Source organism: Ambystoma mexicanum, unplaced genomic scaffold, assembly GCF_040938575.1.
Source record: "Ambystoma mexicanum isolate Mex_15411 unplaced genomic scaffold, UKY_AmexF1_1 Mex_scaf11, whole genome shotgun sequence".
NCBI lineage: Eukaryota > Metazoa > Chordata > Amphibia > Caudata > Ambystomatidae > Ambystoma > Ambystoma mexicanum.
In genome coordinates this window covers 2224271-2249386 of record NW_027182336.1, presented here as the reverse complement: position 1 = coordinate 2249386, position 25116 = coordinate 2224271, and the positions used below count along the sequence as shown (strand labels likewise).

The window sequence follows — 25116 nt, the reverse complement described above, 5'->3', positions numbered from 1 at the left end:
GCAGGGCAACTTCTGTTTGCTGGCAGGAAATGGATTGGGTCTGTCTGGTCCCAATCCACAAACTGTTTTCGGTGTGGCTGAGTGGTATTCGTGAGTTGTGCCATCAGTGGTCCTTTTTGGACCACTGCTGGTGTGTGTGTGGGCCATATCTTTGATTGGCTAGTGGGAGTTTCAGCTCTTACCTGGCTATTTTCTTTATGAGAAGAAGACCCCTCCACCCACTCTGGAGAGATCCTGGAAGAAACCAAAGGAGCCAAGTAGCCTGTCCAGCTGCAAGACCTGCAAGGTCTTCACTAAACTGCACTGATCCTGCAACTGGACCACTCTAAACTGCCTTTGGTCCTGGTCCCAGTCACTGATCCCCTGGAACCTCTCTGCACTACGGGACTGTCTCTTTATCCCTACAGCCCCCCCCCTTCCCCAGCACTTGTTCTGCACTTACCTTGCACTTGCCACTAGCTGGCCCTTTTTTATTTATTACTTTACGCCACTTACCTTTACTGCACTTCCCCCCCTCCCCTTCCCCTTGCACTTTTTCCCCCCTCCCCCACCCCTGCACTTGCGCGATCTGAATGACACCTGGCCTAGTAGGATCGTTTGTTTTGTCTCCCCTTGTTCCTCCCCCCCCTGCCTCGTCGCGCCTTGAAACACCTGTGTATAGGCGCGTTACAAATACCATATCATATATCATATCATACCATGGACCCATTGGAAGAAGGCCTGGTGACCAATATCTGCTGCTGTCCTGGAAAAGCCTGGTCATGTTGAAGATCTCCAGCAGTCCTGTGAAGGAGCTGCTACCCTTGGAGTGGAAGGAACATCCATTGTCAACGTCAGCTCAGAGTTCTATGAAGAAGAGCCTTCGGTGGTGGCCCTGGACCGCACAGTTGCTGATCAGCTCAGAGTTGGGGCTACCCTGCTACAGATGCCACAGTTCCGAGTTGCACTTAAGACAGATTTGGGGGTAGGCAATGTATTGCACTTAGATGGATTTTGGGTGGTTGGCAATGTATCGCACTGGAGGTAATTCTGAGAGTGACCAACGTGTTGAACCTTATCATTAGAGAAGGTGGCCATGGCTTCTGCTATAAGATGATTTATAAGTGCAGCCAAGGTTTTTGCACCATGAATATCCATTAAGGTAGCCAACATGGTACACTTAGAAGTTTAGTGTGGTTGACCATTGTTCTGCACCTGGAATAATTCGGGAGGGCGTCCTTGGTGTTGCTCTCGAAGGATTTGAGAGGGTAGCCATTACATTGCACTGACTCTAGCCTTTGTACCAGAGGATCTCATGTGATTGCCTTTGTATAGCACTGGAAATGGTTGTGCAGTTTGACCAGGGTGATGCACTTAGTCGAGTCCAAGGGGGGGACCAGGTTATAGTTTTAAGCGATTGTAGAATGTGTTCCACTTCCTGTAACACAGGTGTTGGCAGAAGGCTACCTTAGCGGTTAAGTGGGGGTCTGAATGTAGCCACCTAATGATAGCTGGATGCATGCAGAATACATTCACTACAATTTATCCACATCAGTTTACTAGAATTGTGTAGACCATACCAACTCTAGGCTGGAACTTGATTATAACCAATTCATTTTTCCACTTGCATTCCGCACACATCTGCTCTCACATACTACTCAAATGACAATCTGCACAACACTGCTGCCATAAGAATGTATCTACCTTTCATGACAAAATTTCGAACTGTAGCTACGCACATAACTGACTATCATCTTACACACACACTCCTGCTTATTTCCCTAGTTTACCTCTCTCCACCCATACACATGGTGGCTAGTAGGGACTCGGACAAACCCTCACAACCTTTAACGGCCTGTATACACACACGCATACTAGCACCTCCCAACTTTCCAATACTTTGGACTTCAGTCCTCATGAGAGGGTTAAGCGTATAGCACGTTAGGACCATACCCATTGTGAAAGGCGCTATATAAAATGATGAAATGAAATGTGAAGGGTCTGGGAATCCTGGATTCAATGTCTTTCATAATACTGCATCAAAGAGTTCTTATGAGTTTTGTGGAAAAGGACTGATAAGCATAGCATTTTATAAAGTTCCTTGTATAGCCAACTTGTGAAGCGCATCTTTTCTCTGTTCATAAAAAGGGAAGTATAGCCAACCTAAATAACTGCAGGCTAATAACTCTGCTTGGTGGTCATGGGCAAGATTTGTGAAATATCAAATCGGGGAAGTGAAGTCATGGTTTGAGGAATGGAAACTGATTCCTTCAACCAAATCTGAGTTTTAAAAGGGGTCAATAAACTCTTAACAATTGTGATGCATTAATGCTATTGGTTAAAACCCACGCACAAGGAAAAAGCAGGCTCTTTGTGGCAGGCATGCAGACTGCAAAGCATCATTATGTTGATATGTTGATATGTTTCTGGTCAAAGTTGATTCAATGAGCAATGGAGGCTGGGTTACGTATTGTCTCTGTTGATAGTCCTTTCTGAGAAAACCCTGGTTTAGGTCAGATCAAGTTCAAATAGTTATTGATATACGGAGTGGAATAAAGAATTAGGGGAGGTACTGGAACCCTTGTTTTTATGTTTTGTTAGCAGATCTTCCTTGGAAGCTGTCACCGAGGAGATGGTTTCCTATAAGGTTGGCAGGGGTTGGGGGGGGCTATGTCATGCCTAACCTATGATGAGTGCGCTTCCTTACTTGATCACAGTACTACCAGAGAGGTAATTTCCTATTGTATTACTATAAGGAACGCATTTAACAATTAATCAAAGGATCCTAAATTAATTACCTTTGGTACAAGATGGTGGAAATTTGGATCCGGTCTCGACGGGCCTTAGAAGTTTTTGCCAGGTATAATTATTTCAGTATCATTGTTGATAATAAATGCAAATGAAGGGCATACCATAGGGCGAGCTGATTTTCAAACATGACAAGATTGCTAAAATGTAACTGTAATTTTGACGGGTACTATATCGCAGCCTCTGTTAAATTGTTTGTATTAATGATAGTGTCACAGATTATCTATAGAGCAGAAGAACAAGTTACTTACCAACCTTACCAACTGTAACGTTCTTTCGATTCGATGTTCATCCCACGTATTCCTCATTTTAGATATATCCTTACCTTTAGTTTCGCCTTTTTTTTCTCTCTCTCTCCAGCAGAGGGCGCTCCACTCGAGGCGGCGACGTCGATGTCCCTTGGCGGACTCCGTCGAGTATCAATGTCATCTGTTGTTTAAAGGCCTTGAGCGTGCTCGTTGGCTTCAGTTCTGTTTTTTTCCATATATCAGAGTCCATGACCATTGTTAAAAGCGTGCCTCTTTTGAACCCAGCCTAAAAAAAAATCAGAGTGTAAACCACGTAAACTGTACTGTGGGGTAGGTTGGGAGGGTCGATGAGGAATACGTGGGAGGAACATCCAATTGAAAGAACGTTACAGTTGGTAAGTAACTTGTTCTTCGAATGGATTGTGTCCTCCCACTTATTCCTCATCTTAGATAGACTCCCAAAGCAGTTTTCTATTGGAGGCGGGAGTATAAATATCTTTTTAGTCATGTAATGAATGTAGCACAGATTTGGCAAATAGACCTCCTTGAGAGGTAGTTGAGTCCAAAGCATAATGTCTTATGAAAGTATGCATGGATGACCATGTGGCTGCTGCACAAATATCTTGTACAGGGACACCCCTTTTAAGTGCTGTTGAAGTTGCCATGCCCCTAGTTGAATGAGCTCTTAAACCCTCAGGCGGATCTTTTCCAGCTAGCCTATAACACTCTATTATGGCTAGGATTATCCATCTTGATAAGGTTTGTTTAGGTACAGGTGGTCCTAACTTTCAACCAGTATATCCCACAAACAGTTGCTCACACTTACGTATTTTTGACAATCTTGAGATATAAAAGCTAAGAGCCCTTCTAGGATCTAGCCTATGTAGTCTTTCCTTTTCCTTACTTGTGTGAGGAGGAACGTAGAACGTAGGTAGAATTATTTTCTGTGACAGGTGAAAGTCTGAAACTATTTTTGGCAGAAAAGAGGGCTTCACTCAAAGTACAACTTTATCTTTATGAAAAATGGTGTGAGGAGGACCACTCGAAAGTGCCTTCAACTCACTTACTCTGCGGGCTGATGTCAATGCAATTAGAAGTATAATTTTAAGAGTAAGAAGCCTTAACCGGCAAGAATGCTGAATCGTAGCAGCAGAATCGTAGCAGCGCCAGGAGGAGAGGGCTGGAGCCTTCTCCCCTCTCCAACAGGACCCCACTGCACCCCCAGGAAGAAGTTGAGACCCTAGACGCCTCCTACGCTCGGAACGAGCAACGTGGCCTCACCTACAATCTTTGTCGGTTTTTGGCAGCATTCTCAAGGGTATTTGCAACCACCCTGTAAAAGTGCCCATATTTCAATTTTGGGGCATAGATCAGCTCCAAACTGCCCGGGGCTCCATTGGCCGCCATTCCACACAACGTGGTTAATGGCCGCCGCATAGTTCGACAACCGTCACCAGCATCGAGCCTTGCAGCACCCGCAGCCTGTGATTGGCTGTTCCTCCATACACCCGCCCCTGCAGCCCACCGATAGGTGGCAGCCGAAGGGCAAGCCTAGAGCCAGTCTGCATCCAAAGCCGCTGCAGAATCGTAGCAGCGCCAGGAGGAGAGGGCTGGAGCCTTCTCCCCTCTCCAACAGGACCCCACTGCACCCCCAGGAAGAAGTTGAGACCCTAGATGCCTCCTACGCTCGGAACGAGCAACGTGGCCTCACCTACAATCTTTGCCTGTTTTTGGCAGCATTCGCAAGGGTATTTGCAACCACCCCTGTAAAAGTGCCCGTATTTACAATTTTGGGGCATAGATCAGCTCCAAACTGCACGGGGCTCCATTGGCCGCCATTCCACACAACGTGGTTAATGGCCGCCGCATAGTTCGACAACCGGCACCAGAATCGAGCCTTGCAGCACCCGCAGCCTGTGATTGGCTGTTCCTCCTTACACCCGCCCCTGCAGCCCACTGATAGGCGGCAGCCGAAGGGCAAGCCTAGAGCCAGTCTGCATCCAAAGCCGCTGCAGAATCGTAGCATCGCCAGGAGGAGAGGGCTGGAGCCTTCTCCCCTCTCCAACAGGACCCCACTGCACCCCCAGGAAGAAGTTGAGACCCTAGACGCCTCCTATGCTCGGAATGAGCGACGTGGCCTCACCTACAATCTTTGCCTGTTTTTGGCAGCATTCTCAAGGATATTTGCAACCACCCCTGTAAAATTGCCCATATTTCAATTTTGGGGCATAGATCAGCTCCAAACTGCCCGGGGCTCCATTGGCCGCCATTCCACACAACGTGGTTAATGGCCGCCGCATAGTCGACAACCGGCACCAGCATCGAGCCTTGCAGCACCCGCAGCCTGTGATTGGCTGCTCCTCCATACACCTGCCCCTGCAGCCCACTGATAGGCGGCAGCCGAAGGGCAAGCCTAAGGGCCTGTCTGCATCTGTCAGCGTCGGGCAGCACGCAGCGAGAAGTTTGTTCTCACTGTAAGTACTCCTCTGTACTTTACATTAACGCTACTAAAACTACCAGCACTATCCCCCTCCCTGACCATTTGCGTACTGCCACCAACACTTTCTACATACTGCCCTTTGCCTGACAATCTCGTTCACAGCTACCTCTTGATATGTACAATCCTTACTACATTTGCCCGCATCTTGCTGCATGTCCGCCTGCCTTCCCAAGCCTCGGATGATCCACAGTTAACTCTCATATGGTATACCAAGTAACTAAGCATTGTATTGTATTTCGCCGATTACATGCCTTATATTACCCCCTGTCGGAACCTTTGCTGCTACTGTTATGAAGTGTTATGAAGTACTATGAAGTTACCTGCTATCACTCCTCGACTTATGAAGCATGTTATATGTGCGCGTCCGTGTCCATAGCTCCCACGCTACCTAGCCACATCAATGCAAGTTATATCATGCTGTTATAAACCGTGCTTATCTGAGTTATATCTTGCTGCTCTAAATTGCGCTTGACTGCTGATGCTCTGCATTTTTAGATAATCTGCTTCTTAGCCCATTGTAACCCTCACATCTAGATGGACTAGTTGACCACAGTTGATTGTGTTATGCTTTTTGGTCATTAGCAGACCACATTTGATTGTGTTGTGCCTTATGGTCGCCAATATACCACATTTGATTTGATTCTGTTATGCCTTATGATCACTAGCAGACCACATTTGATTGTGTTGTGTCTTATGGTCGCCAACAGACCACATTTGATTGTGTTATGCCTTATGGTCACTAGCAGACCATATTTGATTGCGTTATGCCCTATGGTCACTAGCAGACCACATTTGATTGCGTTATGCCTTATGGTTACTAGCTGACCACATTTGATTGTGTTATGCCTTATGCTCACTAGAAGACCACATTTGATTGCGTTATGTCTTATGGTCACTAGCAGACCACATTTGATTGTGTTATGTCTTATGGTCATTAGCAGACCACATTTGATTGTGTTGTGCCTTATGGTCGCCAATATAGCACATTTGATTTGATGGCATTATGCCTTATGATCACTAGCAGACCACATTTGATTGTGTTGTGTCTTATGGTCGCCAACAGACCACATTTGATTTTGTTATGCCTTATGGTCACTAGCAGACCACCTTTGATTTTGTTATGCCTTATGGTCACTAGCAGACCACCACTGATTGTGTTATGCCTTATGGTCATTAGCAGACCACATTTGATTGTGCTGTGCCTTATGGTCGCCAATAGACCACATTTGATTTGATTGTGTTATGCCTTATGATCACTAGCAGACCACATTTGATTGTGTTGTGTCTTATGGTCGCCAACAGACCACATTTGATTTTGTTATGCCTTATGGTCACTAGCAGACCACCTTTGATTTTGTTATGCCTTATGGTCACTAGCAGACCACCTTTGATTGTGTTATGCCTTATGGTCATTAGCAGACCAAATTTGATTGTGTTGTGCCTTATGGTCGCCAATAGACCACATTTGATTTGATTGTGTTATGCCTTACTAGTAGACCACTTTCGATTGTGTTGTACCTCATTGTCATTAGCTAGCTGCTACTCTAAACCTACCTACTAGTCGAGCCTACAACTTCCATCATCCCTCTAGTATCCCGCCCCGATCCTATATCTGAACCATGCCAGCGTGGCTAGTACTCATCATGCTACCCTTCTGCATTTTGCCCGATTGCACACCATGCAGCAGAAACAGCTATATCCCATTTAGCAATGGACTCGCCAAGCTTGGCTGTCCAAGACACCACCTCATTCCCTGCCCCACACCTTTCCTGCCCTCCCAGCCACCTTTCCCCCACATTGCTCCAACAGACCAAAGTACTAAAATTAGCATTACTCTAGGTAACCCTCCACCTAACCTCGTCACAGACAACCACTCTGACAATATCCCGAACGCACGTAATTTGCTCGAACATCGCTCTACAGCCCACCCTAACCTTATGACTCGCAACAATAGACTATGTTGGAGACTCCCTACCTTACTTAACAAAATGACCAACAATCTTACATCTAAAGTCACTAACAAAAACATCATTGCAAACACTATACCACTCAAAGGAGCCTTACTCAATGTCAGATCCCTTGTGGCCCACCCTACGGAAATCGCTGACATCATCCATTCAGCGAATTTGGATTTCCTCGCCGTCACAGAAACCTGGCTTCATGCCGCAGCAGGTCCCTCCCTAACCATTGCGGTTCCAGACAACTACTCCATCCTTAGGGCCGACAGACCTATTGCCCGTGGAGGAGGTGTAGCACTTATATTCAAATCCTCGTTGGATATTAGATCTGTGACCTCCCTTCCTCTAAACTCCTGTGAACACCTATCCATTAAAATTCAAACTACCCCTAAAAATACCATCACCCTAGAATTAATATACAGACCTCCTGGTCCCATAGGTTCCTTCAAGGAAGATATAACGTCCCTCATAGCTGAAAAAGCAAAACCCTCATCACAGAACATTATTCTAGGTGACTTTAACTTGGGATACAACGATCCTCAGGACACTCCAGCATCCGTCCTTGCCAATGCACTGGGCGAACAGAACTACATTCAACTTAACACCCTACCCACACATCAGAAAGGCAGAACCTTAGACTGGCTCGCTGCCCATAATTGCAACATTATCTGTAAGGACCCCCAACCACTCATATGGACCGACCATTTCCTACTCTCATTTGACATTAGCACTAATAATCCACACTATATACCGTGCCCACCTGCACCAGCATGCCTGATGAGAAATAAGCGGAACATCACCGCTGAAGCCCTCATTCCACTGGTTCTACCCACTCTAAATATGATCCCTAACTCAACGGACCTTAACCTACTAGTAGACACCTACAATAACGCCATGACCAAAGCCATCGACCTTGTCGCCCCTCTAAAACTACGTAAAGGTAAACCTAAAGCACATCTCAACTCCTGGTACACTCCTGAACTTAAAATACTAAGAAATAAAAAGTCCAAATTGGAAGCCCTTTGGAAAATGAAACCATCTGAGGAACATAAAATCAATCTCACAAATGCATCCTCCCTTTATAAAAGAGAAATAATTTGCACCAAAAAGGAAGCCTATAATATAAGAATAAGTAATGCTAGTTCCAGTACCAAAGAACTATTCACCATCCTGAAGAAGTTAGAAAACCCTAATCCAACCACGGACACGTCCGTGAAGGACTAACTCTGATGCACTAGTATCCAAGATGCCCTTGCGAACAAAATCACTGGCCTACAAACTAAAATTGAAAACAAAAGACTACAACTCTCTAATAGCAGCCCCACCCCTAGCCCCCCTATCCCCAGCTCACCCACCACCCCTAACACTATCCCTAACCCTATCCCTAGCCCACCCACCACCCCTAACACTAACCATGGCTTCACCTTTAAAAAAGTCACTGTTCTAGAAGTGCAAACAATCATAACCTCCCTCAAACCGTCAAACTGCAAAGGGGACAGTTGCCCTGCACAGATTATAAAAGACGCAGCAAGAGATCTCGCCCCCTTTATCTCCAAGCTCAAACTTGTCTTTCTCCACTAATTCGGTACCTAATAATTTAAAACAGTCAAGGGCCCTCCCGCTACTATAAAAACAGAACTTGGACCCAGCCATCCCTACTAATTACAGGCCTAACACAACCGTTCCCTTCCTGTTAAAAATTCTTGACAGAGTTGCTTATTTGCAAATTCAGCATTACCTAGAGTCTAACCAATTACTTGGATTGCGTCAGTCTGCCTTCCGGCCTCAGCATGGAACAGAAACGGCCCTTGTTGATCTTAAAAGCCAGATTGACGAAATTAAAGATAAGGGTAAGGCTACCATCCTACTCCTTTTAGATCTCTCAGCCGCCTTCGACCTGGTTGACCATAAGATTCTCTGCAATCACCTCTCCTCTGCCGCCCACTTCTCCCCCTCTGCTGTCGCATGGATGCAGTCCTTCCTGGCCAATAGAACCATGAGAGTCTTCTCTCCGGTGGCATCAGCAGACCCTATCCCCATTACTTGCGGCGTCCCACAAGGTTAATGTGTTTCACCGACCTTATACAATATTTTCACAAAGCCCCTCTTTGATAAACTGGACCGTCTGGGTGTCACCTACACAAACTACGCGGATGACACCCAGATACTCCTCACTATCTCGGGCAACTACAAAACTGATGTAACTAGGATCAATGAAATCTTCTCCGTCATTCAGGCATGGATGGCCACACATGGCCTCTGCCTGAATGATGAGAAGACTGAACTGCTCATTGTTGGTTCACCCAACAACTTACAAAAACTAAGTCCCAACTATTCCAACATCATAATCGATGGTAATACTATCCCGGTTGCCAAAAATGTAAAAACACTTGGCTTTTACCTCAATGCTAATACCAGCCTCGCCAAACAAGTCAACTCGACCGCTTCAGCCACTGCCTATACAGGAAAACTAATTAGAGCTTGTAGACCATTTCTCTCCTCTAACGGTTGCCTCACACTAGCTAGAGATCTTATACAATCTAAGTTAGACTACTGTAATAGCCTCTACCTAGGTGCCAATCAAGCGATAATTAGCATACTCCAAGCCCTACAAAATAATGTGCTACGGGCAGCACCAAACATTCCCAGACGTGAGCACATCTCTGCCACTAGAACCTCATGCAAATGGCTCACCATCCAACATAAAATCGATCTAAAAACCCTCTGCCTTACCTACAAAGCCCTCAACCAGCTAACCCCTCCCTACCTTACTAACAAATTCACTCTGAAATCTTACCCTAGAACTACGGGATCTTCCAATACCCTATGTCTCACTACCTAGATTTACCTCTGAAAGAGCCGGATGTTCGAGCTTCACTGTCCTCGCCTCCCAACTTTGGAACACCCTGCCACTGAATATTAAGTCGTCCAAATCCTTCCAATCATTCAGGAAGCTTGCCATTGGGTGGCTTCTGACAAAAAGTCAACCTTCAAGTTAGACCTAAGCTATAAATTGTACATATTGCACATGTCTCATTTCTGTCATTATTGGTTGCTATTACCTCTACTGTCTGTATATTCTGTTTATTTACTATGGATATTTGTTGATCTACTACTACTACTGATTATTACCATGTACTGTACTAAGCGCCCTTATACTCCCGGGTCCGGAGCGCTATAGAAATATAATAAACAAACAAACAAACAAACAAGAATGTAAAGGCTCAAAGGGTGCACATGTCAGAAATTTCAGTACCAAATTTAAATCCCACACAGGAACTTGAAAAGGTATTGGTGGAAAAACATTGTTTAAACCTTTTAGAAATTGTATTATTAAAAGGTATCTTAAAATAAGATTTTTCTTCTGACGAGCGCTTGAAAACAGATAGCGCTGCTGCATATCCTTTTATCGTCCTAACCTGGAGCCTCAGATTAGCTAAATGTAACAGAAAAGATAATACCATTGGAATATCACATTCAAATGGATCCACATTCTTATCCCTGCACCAGTTACTGAACTTGTTCCAACGACACCGGTACAAAGATTTTTTTGCTGGCCTTCTGGCCGAAAGCAAGATCTCCATAACATCATCCGGAAGGTCCCAATCCTTGTATCTCAACCTCTCAGAAGCCATGCGTGAATGTTGAGTATGTTGACCTCTGGATGGAGAACGTGACCTCCCTCTTGCGAGAGAAGATCCTCTCTTTTTGGAAGATGTATTGGAGGGCAGATGGACATGTCGAGAAGGTCTGGATATCACGTTCTCCTGGCCCAATCCAGGGCAATTAGGATCATGGTTTTCCCGAACTTCCTCAACCTCCTGATTACTTGAGGGATCACAGGGACTAGAGGTAACGAGTATAGCAGTGGAAACTCCCGGTCCACTACAAATGCGTCTCCTAGTGCTCCTCTCGGGGGAAATTCCCTTGAGCAATACAGTTCGCATTTCCTGTTGACACTGGTCGTGAACAGATCCACTTGAGGGGTTCCCCAAAGGGTGAAGATCTCCAGAAGGACTTCCTGAGCTAACTCCCACTTGTGGGAGACTGTGCTCTGCCTGCTCAGAGCGTCCGCCGCTATGTTTTGCTCTCCTGCTAGGTGAATGGCAGATAGAGAGATCCCTTCTTTTATTGCCCAGAACCAGAGCTGCATTGCCTCTCTGCACAGTGGTAGTGACCCTACACCTCCTCTCTTGTTGAGGTAGTACATGGCCACTGTGTTGTCCGTCATTATCAGGACATTCTTTCCCCGTACAGCTGGCAGGAAGGCCTTCAGTGCTAATCTGATTGCCCTCAGCTCCAATAGGTTGATATGTAGTTTGGACTCCGATGGAGAGCAACGGCCGCTGATCGTCAACTCGTTGGTGTGAGCTCCCCATCCCATAAGGGAGGCGTCTGTCACTACTGCTATCTCCGGCCATGGTTGCCAAAAAGATTCCCCTCTGAGGATGTGTTGTCTGAAAGTCCACCATTGTAGATCCTGTGCCACCCTGGTTGGAACTTGTAAAAGATCTGACATTTCCCCTGAGAATTGGGACCATTGAGTCCTGAGAGCCCATTGAAGAGATCTCATTCTCAATCTGGCCTCTGGCACCAGAAAAATGCAGGATGCCATGAGACGAGCAACCTGAGAAAGTCGAAGGCCAGTAGATACTGGGCATTCTGGAATTTTATTACCATCTGCAGAATGTGGTGAGCTATCTCTTCGGGAGGCAAGGCTTTGCCCGAACAAGTATCCAAGACTGCTCCTATGAACTGGAGTTTCTATGATGGTATCATGTTTGACTTTTTTAAATTCAGAGAAAACCCTAGTTTGTGAAGGAAGTGGCAAGTCTTGGATAGATGGTCCCGGGCTTGTTCTGGGGAACGTGCCCTGATCATCCAGTCATCCAAATAGGGGTAGACATGAATCCCCCCTCTTCTGAGACTTGCTGCTACTACCGCCATCAACTTGGTGAAAACTCTTGGGGCGGAGGTCAACCCGAATGGCAGAACTCGAAACTGATAGTGAGAATTGCCAATCGCGAACCTCAGGTACTTTCTGTGCTTGAGATGCATTGGCACATGAAAGTAAGCATCCTGAAGGTCCAATGATACCAACCAGTCTTGAATTTGGAGAGCCTGAAGGATCTGAGACAGAGTGACCATCTTGAACTTGTCCTTCCTGATGGGTCTCAGTCCTCCGTCCTTCTTTGGAATGAGGAAATATGGGGAATACCAACCCTTGTTCCTCTCTGCTACAGGTACATGTTCTATTGCACCTTTCTGTAGCAGGGTTAAAACTTCCTGCAACAGGAGCGGGTCTGGATTTTTGGTAGGGTTGTATTCCGGTGGGTGATTTTGAGGTTTGTTTAGAAAGGGAAGGCAGTAACCTTGGGATACTGTTTGGAGCGCCCAAGCATCTGAAGTAATGCCCCGCCATTCTTTCAGATGCTGCGAGATCCTGCCTCCCACTGGGGTCTTGTGAGTCAAAACCTCAGAGTGGTTTTGCGGCAGCTCCAGCAGCGGCTGAAGGGACAGATGCCGCTGCTGGGGCAGATCTAGCACCTCTTCCTCGTCCCCGAGGAAATTTCCTTTGCCCTCTTTGACTGGCCTGTACCCTTCCTCTCCCAAATGAGGAGTAAAATCGAAAGGGACGACCCCTCCAGGAAGATGAGCCTGTGTAGGGGCGTTGCTGAGGTTGTCTTATAGCGGCATTGAATGCCACTGCCTTGGAGGTCTGCAGCTTCTCCAAACTTTCATCTGCCTTGCTGCCAAACAACCTCGAGCCGTCAAATGGCATATTGAGAAGTCTAGATTGAACATCTGGTTCGAAACCTGACTTCCTTAGCCACGCAAAGCTGCGTAGCACTGCGCTAGACGCCATGGACCTGCTGATATGGTCAGCTGTGTCCAAACCTGCTTGAAGGTATTCCCCCGAAGCCTCCTTGCCATCCTTTATTATGGACAGGAAACCATCCCGTTCCTCTCCTTCCGGGATTTGTTGAGCTGCCGCTGACATGCAGTCCCACAGAATATAAGTGAATCTCGCCAGAGTGCAAGATACATTCATGGATTTTAGAGCCATGCTCCCTGATGTAAAAACCTTTTTTCACCATGCATCGATCTTTTTGTCATCCCTATCAGGGGGAATTGTAGGGTATGCAGCATTTTTTGTTGATGTGGCTGCCTGAACTACCAGGCTCTCAGGAGATGGATGCTTACTCAAATACTCTGGATCAGTTACAAGATCTGTATTTTGCCACATATTTTTTATTCACTGCTGGAATGGATTCAGGTTTTTCCCAAGCAGCATTTACTCTCCTTTGCAGGGCAATATGAAAGGGAAGTATGGGATCTGGTTGAGGACCTCCTGACAAAATATCTGTCATATCATCATCCTGGTATACAGGTGAGTTCCTACCCCATCCCATAAACTCTGTTACCTTGTTCATACGTTTTCTACAGCCCAAATCAGCATGTTCTGCTGTATCTGGTTTTTCAAATTCGTATTCAGGGGACGTATCTAGTCCACTTGCAGATTGTAAACATTCATACAGGTCTTGCATTTTTGATTGAGGATCAATTAATTCCTCAGGGACCTCCCTTGCACCATATTTTACCCCTGCTGATGAAACTTCAGGTTCATCTTCTTCTTCATCCTCCACATTTCCTGAAGACATTTCTCCATATATAGATGACATAGTTTGGAAAAAATCATGTCTGCTTTCTGGGTGAAATACTTTTTCAGGAATAGGTTTCACCCCTGTAATTGGTGTCGATGTCGACAGAAGCGTCAAAGTTGTGGCCGTTACCTTCGATGTTATCGAGGCATTCTTCGATGTTTTCGAAGGCCCTACAAATGCTGTCGAAGGAATCTTAGAGGCAATCGACTTCGCCGAAAGGAGCCTTCGAAACAATCGATGCCGTCGACGGAGTCTTCGAGGTCGTCGATAAAGTACTCGACGTAACTTTTTTTCCGGCTGGGTCGTCGACCCCTTATACTCAACAGCCTTCGACTGAGGCTTCAAAGATGTTTTCGTCGAGGTTCTTAATGACGTATCAACGTCTAAAGCCTTTTTCTTAAGGTCTGCCTCCTGTTTAGGCACTGGAAGGCTTTTCTTTTTAGGTGTTTGGGAAGAGTCCCTAGAAGACACCCTCGACAATTTCTTGTCGGATTTCCTAGTTTTAGACCTTCCCCTGTCACTTTTTTTTGTGCGTAGAGGCATGATCTTCAACAGACATTTTTGAGGGGGTCTGGACCGCATTCTCAAAAATGTTCATCATTGATGCTCTAAATGCTTCCCACTTTTTAGGGGAGTCATGTTTTGTTGGACAAGTAATAACTTCCTACGATGTAGTCGAGGAAGAAGAAGAGGGAGACAGTGTCGTCTTTTCTTCGCTTTTTGGACGAAGAAGATGACTTCCTCGATCTACTCCTCGATCTGGACTTTTTATGGCGTTTTGCCGAAGACTCAGCCGAGTCTTTCTTCCATCTCGAAGAAAACTTCAAGGATTCCTCCCCCACCGCCAGTTTACCTCGTCTTTCTTTCAAGGCCTTATGGGTCATAGATTGACAAGAACCACAGTCATCGATCCGATGTTCGGACCCGAGGCACCAGAGGCAGTTACGATGTGACATTTTTCTTCCACACCTTTGGCATTTCTTAAAACCCGTTTTTGGAATAGACGGGTTCGAAGAAGACGACATAATTCGCTGTGACTAAAGCGCCGTTTTATCTCGATCTGAAGCGAAGCTAACGAAAAAACGGAACTGAAGCCAACGGGCACGCTCGAGCCCTTTATACAACGGATGACGTCGATACTCGATGGAGGCCATCGACGTCGCCGCCTCGAGTGGAGCGCCCGTTGCTGGAGAGAGAGAAAAAAATGTCTGAGGCGAAACTAAAGGTAAGGATATATCTAAGATGAGGAATATGTGGGAGGACACAATCCATTCGAAGTATTGTTATCATATATGAGTTTGCTGCTTTGTAAAATTGAAGTTTAGTGTTTTCAAGTAATGCCAGGAATACGCTCATGTACCCTTGTCCAGGGAAATCTATTGCAATTGGGTATTCCGTGCTTAGTAATTAAAACCAAAGCATCTGTTAAAGGTTTGCCGATTTCATGATCTTGGGCAACTTGAGTTTCTTTTCATAGGCCCGATACAGGTATTCTGGCACCCTGGCGAAGTGACATTTTGCCACCCTACTTCCTTGCGTATGGGGTCACTTAGGCAGCTTATAGTGGCACTATGAATTCTCCCTGGGCTAGCCTAGCAATGGCTTTCCCTAGAAATGCCCACACCATACTGGCACAGATACACTAAGATATGGGACCTTTAAGAGTATGCTACGTTTAGAAGTTTAGGCAGTATCCACGTACCCCTTTGGACCCTCCCTCCCAATGCATCTATTCTGTTATTAGAATACTGGATTTATTACCACATTTTGCCAATCTAAGAGTTTCAAACTTGAAACTCATCCACTCCACCTGCTTTTGTGTTCTGGTAATTACCACTACACAAAAGCAGAACCCTTTGCAGTAGTGACCACATGTGGTAATTACCACATGCGGTAAAACAAAATTCCATGGAGCCCAAAATGTGGAATAACGTAGGGGTCTGAATGACTTGGAACTTCACGGACCCTTAAAATGACTGCATGCTTAGCGTATGCAATCGCAGTATGTCCACTTGGGAAGGTACCGCCAAATGTGCGTTCAGGCCCACAGTCCCTATCATGGGAGGCTGACACGCCCCCCCCAGTGGAGTCCTGTCCTCAGGTCTACCGTGAGTGGGCTGGGTATTGTGTGGTTCTCCTGCCTCAAACTGCATGGCGCTGGCCCCAGATGGATCCCTCAAGGGTGGGGCCTGTGCCAGAGTCACACATTATCTGAACCTCCAGGCTCTGATCAGAAGGAGCAACAGCAGAACATATTAACTGTGAGTTCAGCAAGAAACACTATCTGGAACCACAAGCATAACTCTAGAAAGTGCTGGCATTTTTGGCTATCATTTATCACCTCTTCTGCCGACAGGCCATTGCCCAGGGCAGCCAGTCCCTCCCAGGTTCTTTCTAGGCTACACCTCGTGCAGGTGTCCAGACATTTGATCGACTGAAAACTGGTCGACATTTGGTCGACGCAATTTGGTCGAAAACCAAATGGTCGATTTTTTTTTTAATTATATATATATTTTTCGGGTTTTCGTTTTTTAAAAAAAGGGTTTTTTAGAAAAAAAAGGGGTTGGGCCCCCCCCCCCAAAAAAAAGGGGTGAAAATAAAAAACAAAAAAAAATTCGACCATTTGGTTTTCGACCAAATTGGTTTGACCATTTGTCCAGTCGACCAATTTTTTTCGACCAAATGTCTGGTAACCCCTCGTGCACCCATACCCACATCACAATGCTCTCATAGAGGCTTTCTGGAGCTGAGGCAACCTACAGGCAGGTTCACACTTTAGGCACCAGCATACTCAGACACTCAATTTGAAACCATGCACGGTGGCTCATAGTGAAAAAGGTTACGAACCCCAGCTCATTTATTATGTCAGTTTTGTTTGAAAAGTCTAAGCTTCAAATTACATCAAAAATAGCCTTAAGACCTATTCACAAACAAATGTAATTCTTAGAGATTTGCGTAGCACAGGCAGTTGGGTAACATATTGTGCTTAAATTACTACCAGACCTGAATATCTGGCGATTCCCATAAGTAAGTCAGGGAGTTGTGTGTGTCAAAAGGGTGTGCGATTTTGGAAACAGCATACCCCGACAAAAGTGTAACTTCACCTGCATTCACACAGCTTGAGAATTGCCTTAGAAATGTTTGTGAACACATTTATTTCACACCTGGGCGTTCTATGTATAGGTGTTGGATGAGCGGTATATGTGTGAAAGACGATGTACTTGAATGCCTGGTATGTCTGGACCAAGAAGGGATATGTGATGACACACTATTATGGATTTAACAAAATAATACATTGCAATGTTTTTGTGTATTACACTTTTTTCCCTGTTTGTAATTAGGTGCAACTGACAGATTTTGCAGTAAGTGTAAGTTAATTGACTTCTTTGTGAATATCGTTTCAAGTGTAAATTACGATCTGATGATGGAGTAATTTATGTCTGGATTAGGTTACACCAAAAACAGGATTCTAAGTGAATCTGCCCCATAGTGTTGTGTTAATAACTCACCAAAAGCCGCCCTGGTGAGGTCTGCGCAGCAAGAGATAAACCAAGGTGGATGTCCACTGCTTCTGGAGGCTCTGCATAGAAAAAGAAATCAAGGTGAGATCCAGGGCAATTACTAAGTTCTTTGCTGAGTTAGGATAAGACAAAGCCATTCCATGTCGACCATTCATGTAATGCAATTCAAGACATTAACACCCTGGTTTCCTGCTGCAGCCAATCAGAGCACAGAGAGGGGGGATTTATCTTCCAGGACAATCCGCGTTCCATGTGTTCCCTGGCTGTCCCGGTATTCCTCCACCATGGGCCTAATTCATGGAAAGGTGCACAGAGATCCTGCAAAGTTAATCTCTGCGCTACATGTATTAATGAAATTGTACATGCAAAGTAACCCTATGCGAAAGTCGCGACCGAAACGTCAACGGGCAGAGTCATATCAGCCATGCAAACAGACCTTTGAGCACTCCTCATGCATGATTAAATGCAGCCCGGAAAAACAAACTGCAAAATCCCAACACCAGGCCAGCACCCCGCCATGTATCGTAAAAGTGATAATATCCCAGTACACATGGGTTTGACACCCGTAAACCATTCCTGAACCCTGCCACACTGCTTACGTGCACCCCCAAGTCCGACCAGAACCCCCACAGCATGCACGCACCCATAAATCAAACCTCCGATCTTACCTCTGCACTGTGATTCCTATGTGCAAGTGCCTGTACGTCTACCTGTGGGTGGCGGATAGATAGAGTGCTGTGCGTGGCCATTTCCCTGACGAGAGGTTGCACAGACAGTTCCATGAATACCCTTGGGTATGCGCATTTGTGGGCGTGTGATGGACTGCCAGTGGGCCGTCCCTCATAATGCCCACATTTTCCCTTGTTCTTCCCCATTTGCGTGTTCTGCCCCCTACTGCGGTCTATACGTAGGTCATGCACACACTCTGAGAGGTGTCTCGCACAAGGCACTCGGCTGCACGCAGAGATGTGCCAAGCCTGCCCGAAGTCCCTGCAAAGTACAAAAAAGTCCTGCACAGTCGATTCCATGAATCGACGAAAGTAGTTTTGCATGCTGTAGGGGATCAGCTGTATAAATCTGCAGGAGATCCCGCCCCCCTACCTCCTCTATATTGGAGACATGAGACCGTGCCGTGTTTGACATTAGCCGTCGCGCCGATACCAGAGCGAGTGTTTGGAGGAACATACCCATGAAGAGAACCTTATCGAATGTACCCCCAAAGTGACAACAACCTGCAGGAGGAACTCCCTGAAGGAATATGAGAAAGAGCAAAGAAGAGGAGTGATGTCATAAAAAGTGTGTACAACGTCTCGAGATACTGGTTGAAGATGACGTATAAATCATAAACGCTAAGGACAAAATAAGGATCGACTGAACTCTCAAGTGAAAAGATGATTACATGTGCATGCAGTACTACAGAAAACAATTGTGCAATAAATGTACAGACACTGAAACGCAAGGTAGATTAAGTCATCATAGAAGCTAGCTATGAGTAGTGAATACAAGCACAGGCGAAGCTGCCATTGTATAGAAACTGGACATTGGTATCATGAATTAAACCAGAAACCATGAAGCGGGAGAGTGGAAAACTGTGTTGCAGCAAGAATAGCAGGCTCATGGAGCTGCGTGGCGAGGCTGCCTGGCCTGAAGTCAAGATTCTAGAAATCAAAGTCAGCTATCTACTCTAAAGAAAAACGAGTGTGCGGAGGATGAACCTTCCCGCATTAAGGTGCAAGACAGAACACAAGAGATGCCAAGGTTTAATTCATTTAGAGCATTTAAAAATCTGCAAAATGGACCAAATCATGGTCTCCTGTCATGTGAGCCAAGGATGGAAATAGAGTTTGAACTTGGAGTTCCAGACACAATAGCGAGTTCCCTCACTCCCGTGAATTCTCAAAGATAAGGATACTCTGCAAGGCCAATTTTATGGCAGAAGGCATGTGTGAAGAGAGATGCTGGGCTAATTGGGTGGTGGCGTACGTGCTGCTAAATTAACCGAATGTTCCAGACATGGCACACGCGTGCCAACCAATTATATTAGTCCATATAACAAAGGACCTTATAGTTTGAAGACCAATGAGAGACTGTATCTAATGTTTCTGAAATGACATTTTTAGAGGTAGGCATAAATTGTTCACCTGATAACGGGCAGCCAATAACCATCCTAGCTACTATAGAAATGTATACTTAGATGTATCCCTTAACTAATCCCGACCCTTGATAGTTTTTTTTACTATTGCCTGTAGTATGATGCCACTCTGACGCATTTTGTGTATAAGAACCATATTTTGTGTGGAGATCATTGAGAGCTGAGCGTACGGCCGTTGATGTTCGTTGTAACCTCCCTGTTTTAGATAATTGTTAATAAAACAGTACTTTGCTATCTTCCTGAGTTGGTTCGCGTATTTGGACTCAGAATTACTCTGGTGTAATACCATCCATTACCATATGCACGTTCCTAACAGCCATAAGCTCAATGCGATTTGGCGCGCAATGTCCCTATTTAATGCACAAAAAATTCCATGAATCAGCGCCCAGGTCTGTTACCTGCAGTTCACTCCAATTTCTATCGTCCTCTCGTTTCTCCAGTGCACCGCTCCTATGTCTCCCTCCACCCCTACTGTTTTCCCATGTCCCTGTGCTGTTTGTCCTGGTCATCATCATGCAGCTGCTCTTCCACCTCTGTGCATGCTGGTACTGGCAGACCACCACGAACAAACCCACCCTTCATTTGCACATTGTTGTATCTTTTCAAAGTAGGCAAGTCCATTTCACCAGCATCCCACAGGTGCTAATGGCTAGAATTGGCCTCAGGGGTGGCATGTAGCTCATGGCAATGACCCACCACCCCGCGATAATAACCCCGCTGCACTGAAGCCATTACCTTGGATGGGTGGGCTTTAACCACGTGGTACAGCTCTTGCCCAACACCATAATCGCTTCAATAGCAATGTGCCCGCAGCTGGCATATTTGCTTGAAAGAGTATGTATGGGTCTGCTTGTGGAACCGCTTACTGAAGACCATTATTACAACAGCAAATCTTCAGTGGTTAGCAGTCATTAATGTCTGCATGTCTATTAATACCAGCTGATGGTGCAATATTAAAAGATAATCTTTGGGATAAGCGATCTATTAATGTATTCCTTTTGCATATTGCACAGTCATGCAATAAACAATTCAGGTTTAAAAGTGCTGAGTGCAGGGACAAGACATGGTGATGCAGCACTTACATGTAGGAGCTGCATAGAGCTCTTCATCACAGAATGGTCTTGACGGCGCTTGAATTATCAGAGAGTATCTCAAAGGCCAAGTGCATGCCTGGGAGGAATCATTTATACAATAAGGGAGCCTGCAGTAATGGACAATGTATAGGGCTGGGATAGGCAAATGAATTTACAGCAATTCCACACCCTTATCTCTACTAATTACGTGCAAGGACTGGGTCCTAGCCTCTCAGTTAAAAGGAACTGTTATTCTATCTTTTCCAGCTTGGAACAAGCCTTCTGCTAGATTGATTCATATAATATTCGTAGTGGGGCACTTGGCACCTTGGTGAAGTCTTTGCAATAAGAGTAGATAGGAAGGCAGATGATTCCATAGGCACAGGCTAAGATTTATCTTAGAAGTAGAGGCAAGTCGCATCGCCATCTACTAATATTGAAAGTTAGGCATTAACACAGGTAGGAGACACCATATAAATGTATGTATTTATTATTTATTTTATTATTTGTATTGGTTTATGTAACCTTTACAAAACAATTAAAAAAACAGAAGATTGCAAGTAAAAAAGAAAACAATCTATATAGAATAATATAACATAACAAATACAAATTCATCACTTACATTCATTAGTTATGTTCATAATGCAAATCTTAATTACATATTCCATTTCAATTACCAGTACATATGTAGTACATCTCACTCTGATTCAACGTGTTCTTCTTCTCTCATGGCAATCCTCATAGAAGGACATTGATTTTTATTTAAATCAATCAATTTAAAAATATCAGTTTACAATCTCAATACAGTCAGCTTAGGTGAGGTTGACTTGCCATGAAGCATCTTGAACCATAAGTTTTCTAAAAGCACCCAAACTAAGACATTAACAAATTTGCTAAAAAAAACCCTCAATATGTTGCATTCTAAGCTTTGGACAATGTATTACCAGGTGTATCAATGTCTCAATCTCAGTACTACATCTGCAAAAGCGACAGGTAGGATCAGATTTTAAAGTGCTGTCTCGAATGTGTAAAATTTCATGTGTTAGTAAAACATTCATTCTGAATCTCATAAAATTATTCCTTGCCCTCTTATTAGGAAAACAACATAAGTAGGACTCAGACGATCCTCCTTTTTGCCAGCAGATGATATGCCTGTAAAGCCAACAGTTACGCAATTCCTCCATGGTATTTGCCCAATCCCACCTTTGAATAGATTTTTTAGCTTTCTTTGGTTGGGTGAGCAAAGTTTCAAGCAACAAATCCATAATCCCCAACTTCTTTATACAATCTTCATGAAATTCGTAAATGAAACCCTTTTTTCAAAGTGCCCCCACACACCTCTCTATTCAATTTAGTGGATAGACTTCTCTCTGAACTTGTATAAAATTTCTTTAAAAGGGACAGACTTCGGCCATTTCATATCTAATTGCACAAAGCGGAACACACTTCGGGAGATAATAGAAAACAGAATGCCATAATATGGCTTCTATTGAACTCAATTCTGACAACATCCATGTAGGAAAGAATTCTAATCTGTAACACAATTTAGGCTTTGCCAAATAGAACGTCCTTACTGGCAAAGCAGATCATTTTCTGTATTTCCCATCTTATTTTTTCATTTGCATGTGTGTCTTATCTTTCAAGTAATTTCTGTAAAAGGCCCTTAGTTTATTTAGATATAATTGGATAACCCAAATATACCATTGAGGATCTGGTTTACAATCTACAGTTGCCTAGCGACCATTTAAAAGCAGTACCTTGTTTTTGTTTTGCTAAGCATTATTATCACTGACTTCTGCAGATTCACCATGAGATTATTGGATTTCATATATTGATCAAAGGTGGTTAGTAAACGCTGTAGACCTATGGGAGTTTGATCGATCAGTAGAAAATCATCTGCATAGGCTACCCAAGACATGTTTGCCCCTCCTATTTGCGGTGGTACTAAAGAAGCAGTAACTAGAGCAGTAGCCACATCTGCAACATAGATTTTATATAGACAGGGAGCAACTATGCAACCCTGCCTAAGACCATTTTCAATTGGGATAGGACGGCATAATAGGTCCTGGTTCTTTAACCTCACCTGTATGCAAGAGCCTTCATGCAGATATATCAATTTTCATAATAAGGGCCGGGCAGACCCAATTTTGCCCAAAGAGTTGGATGGTCTACCCTGTCAAAGGCCATAGAGAGATACCCGGATGCTATATTTTTTTTTATTGTTTTATTGGATAATTAAAACTTTTAACAATTTACATAAACTTTCAAATTTTATAAAATAGGAATCATCATGTTTACAATCAACATACATTTTTCCTTAAAATATATAAAATGAAATAGCTATAAAAAATCATTCAAGAAACTAAAATCACAATTCTGCATTAATGTATTAAATTCTACTGTGTATTACAAACACATGTAATCACAATTCCTACTATCTACCGAAATATCATTTTCATAAATTCAATATCATATTTGTAATTCGTTCCCATATGTGGTATAGCGCAAAATTTGAAATAGCACTTTGTCCAGAGTACATGTGTCTCCGCATTTGATCTGTTTGGTAGTCATCAATAGGGGATCTTAAATTTGAGTAAACTTTTATATGGACATCTTGTAATTTAATGCATTTTGTAAAAAGGTGTCTAGTTGTCTCAATCGCCTCACCACACAATCTTAAGTAGATAGTTCCCAATTCAAAGTGTATAGCTTCCATCGAGGCACTTCAAGATAAGCCCAGAACTCTTCTCCAGAGTTTCCCTTCAATTTTCTTAATCTATTCAGTTTCCTTTACTGTATATATTTCCAAGCCATAGCAAATACTAGGGATCAAACAAGTTTTGTAGAGGTGCAAGAACCCTTCTATTGAATACCTGCCTCTTCTTTCTAATTTCAATGATACATATCTCTCAATTTCCTTCATCTTCATTGAGTCTGAGATCTGCAGGCCCACGTATACATAGGATTGCACAATTTCAATATTTTTCCCCCCCTTTCTTCCAATTCCATCCAGGCTTTTTCCTTTTCCCTGGTTGGATTACCATAATATTTTGATTTCTGATGATTTATAATTAGACTATTTCTCCTTGAGTACTCGCTTAATGGGTCCATACTTCTCTGTAAGCCTATTTGTGTCTTATCTATTAGTAAGGTATCATCAGCGTAACCTAGCCAGGCAATTATTTGCTCATTTATTTTGGGGCATGGGGGGGGTTATGGCAGAGCTCCAAATGAAGAACCATGTCAAAGACATACAAATTATATAAGGTTGGTGCTAGTGGCAGCCCTGCTTTAGGCCGAAGTTGGTATCTATTTTCTCATTCGAAAGACCCTCTTGGTCTAGCCTAATTTGAACTTTAGTGTTTGTATAAAATTATTTAATAAAATAGAGGATCACCGGGTCCATGTTTTGTTTTTCTAGCTTCAACAACAAGTTGTGATCAACCATAATGAAGGCTCCTCTGAAATCTATGAAACATATAAACAGCCCACCGTTTTTCTTCCTCAGATAGTCTTGCATTAAGTAAGTCAGGGATCACAGATTAGATAACACCCCCATGTTTATCCTAAATCCACTCTGTTAATTTGAGAGGAGATTGTTACTTTTTATCCACTTTTGCGTTTCTGATAACAATAATCCCGTGAATATTTTTGCACAGACCTCTGTCATCGCTAGCAGTCTATAATGTGCTGGGCTGTCTCTCACCCCCTATTTGAACATAGGGATTAATATCAAAGCTTTCCAGCTAACTGGTATGATTCCAGTTTTGACAATATTCGTGTAAATATGTGTCACACCGATGCGGCCATGGAAGCTATGGGCAAGATGGAGGCGCTATTAGGACTCTACGGCTTGTCTGTTAGCGGTCTAGCCTTTTTTTTGCTACGGGCATATATGGAAGCCACGCCCCCTGCGAGTCGCGTTGCAACTCGCTTTCGCTGACTTTTGTTTTGTTCCTTACCAGTGCCTTCCTAGATTTCCTCCCGTCTCAGCATTTCCCCTTTTGCTGCTATATATTTCCTCTGCTGCCCTATCCTGCTCGCCGGAGCTTGGTTCTCTTCCTTTGCCTTCCTTGCATATCATTCTGTTTACGTTTTCCGGCTTTGTCTAGTTCTGTTTCTGCTATCTGCTTCGCGCTGCCGCAGACCTGCCTTCCCCGGCGGCCGGGTTCCGACTTGTCGGCTCCCACCCGCTCGGGGTTACTTTCACTA

The 25116-nt window shown here is 44.2% G+C and overlaps 1 protein-coding gene across 1 annotated transcript in view; it reads right to left on the bottom strand.

Annotated features, from left to right (window-relative positions):
* Positions 1 to 25116, bottom strand: part of LOC138553514 (integrin alpha-X-like) — a 1247842-nt gene that overhangs the window by 876823 nt on the left and 345903 nt on the right. The window contains exon 4 of the mRNA XM_069642543.1: positions 17668 to 17738. Coding sequence (XP_069498644.1) covers positions 17668 to 17738 — 71 coding nt within the window. The remainder of the gene's footprint in view (positions 1 to 17667; positions 17739 to 25116) is intronic.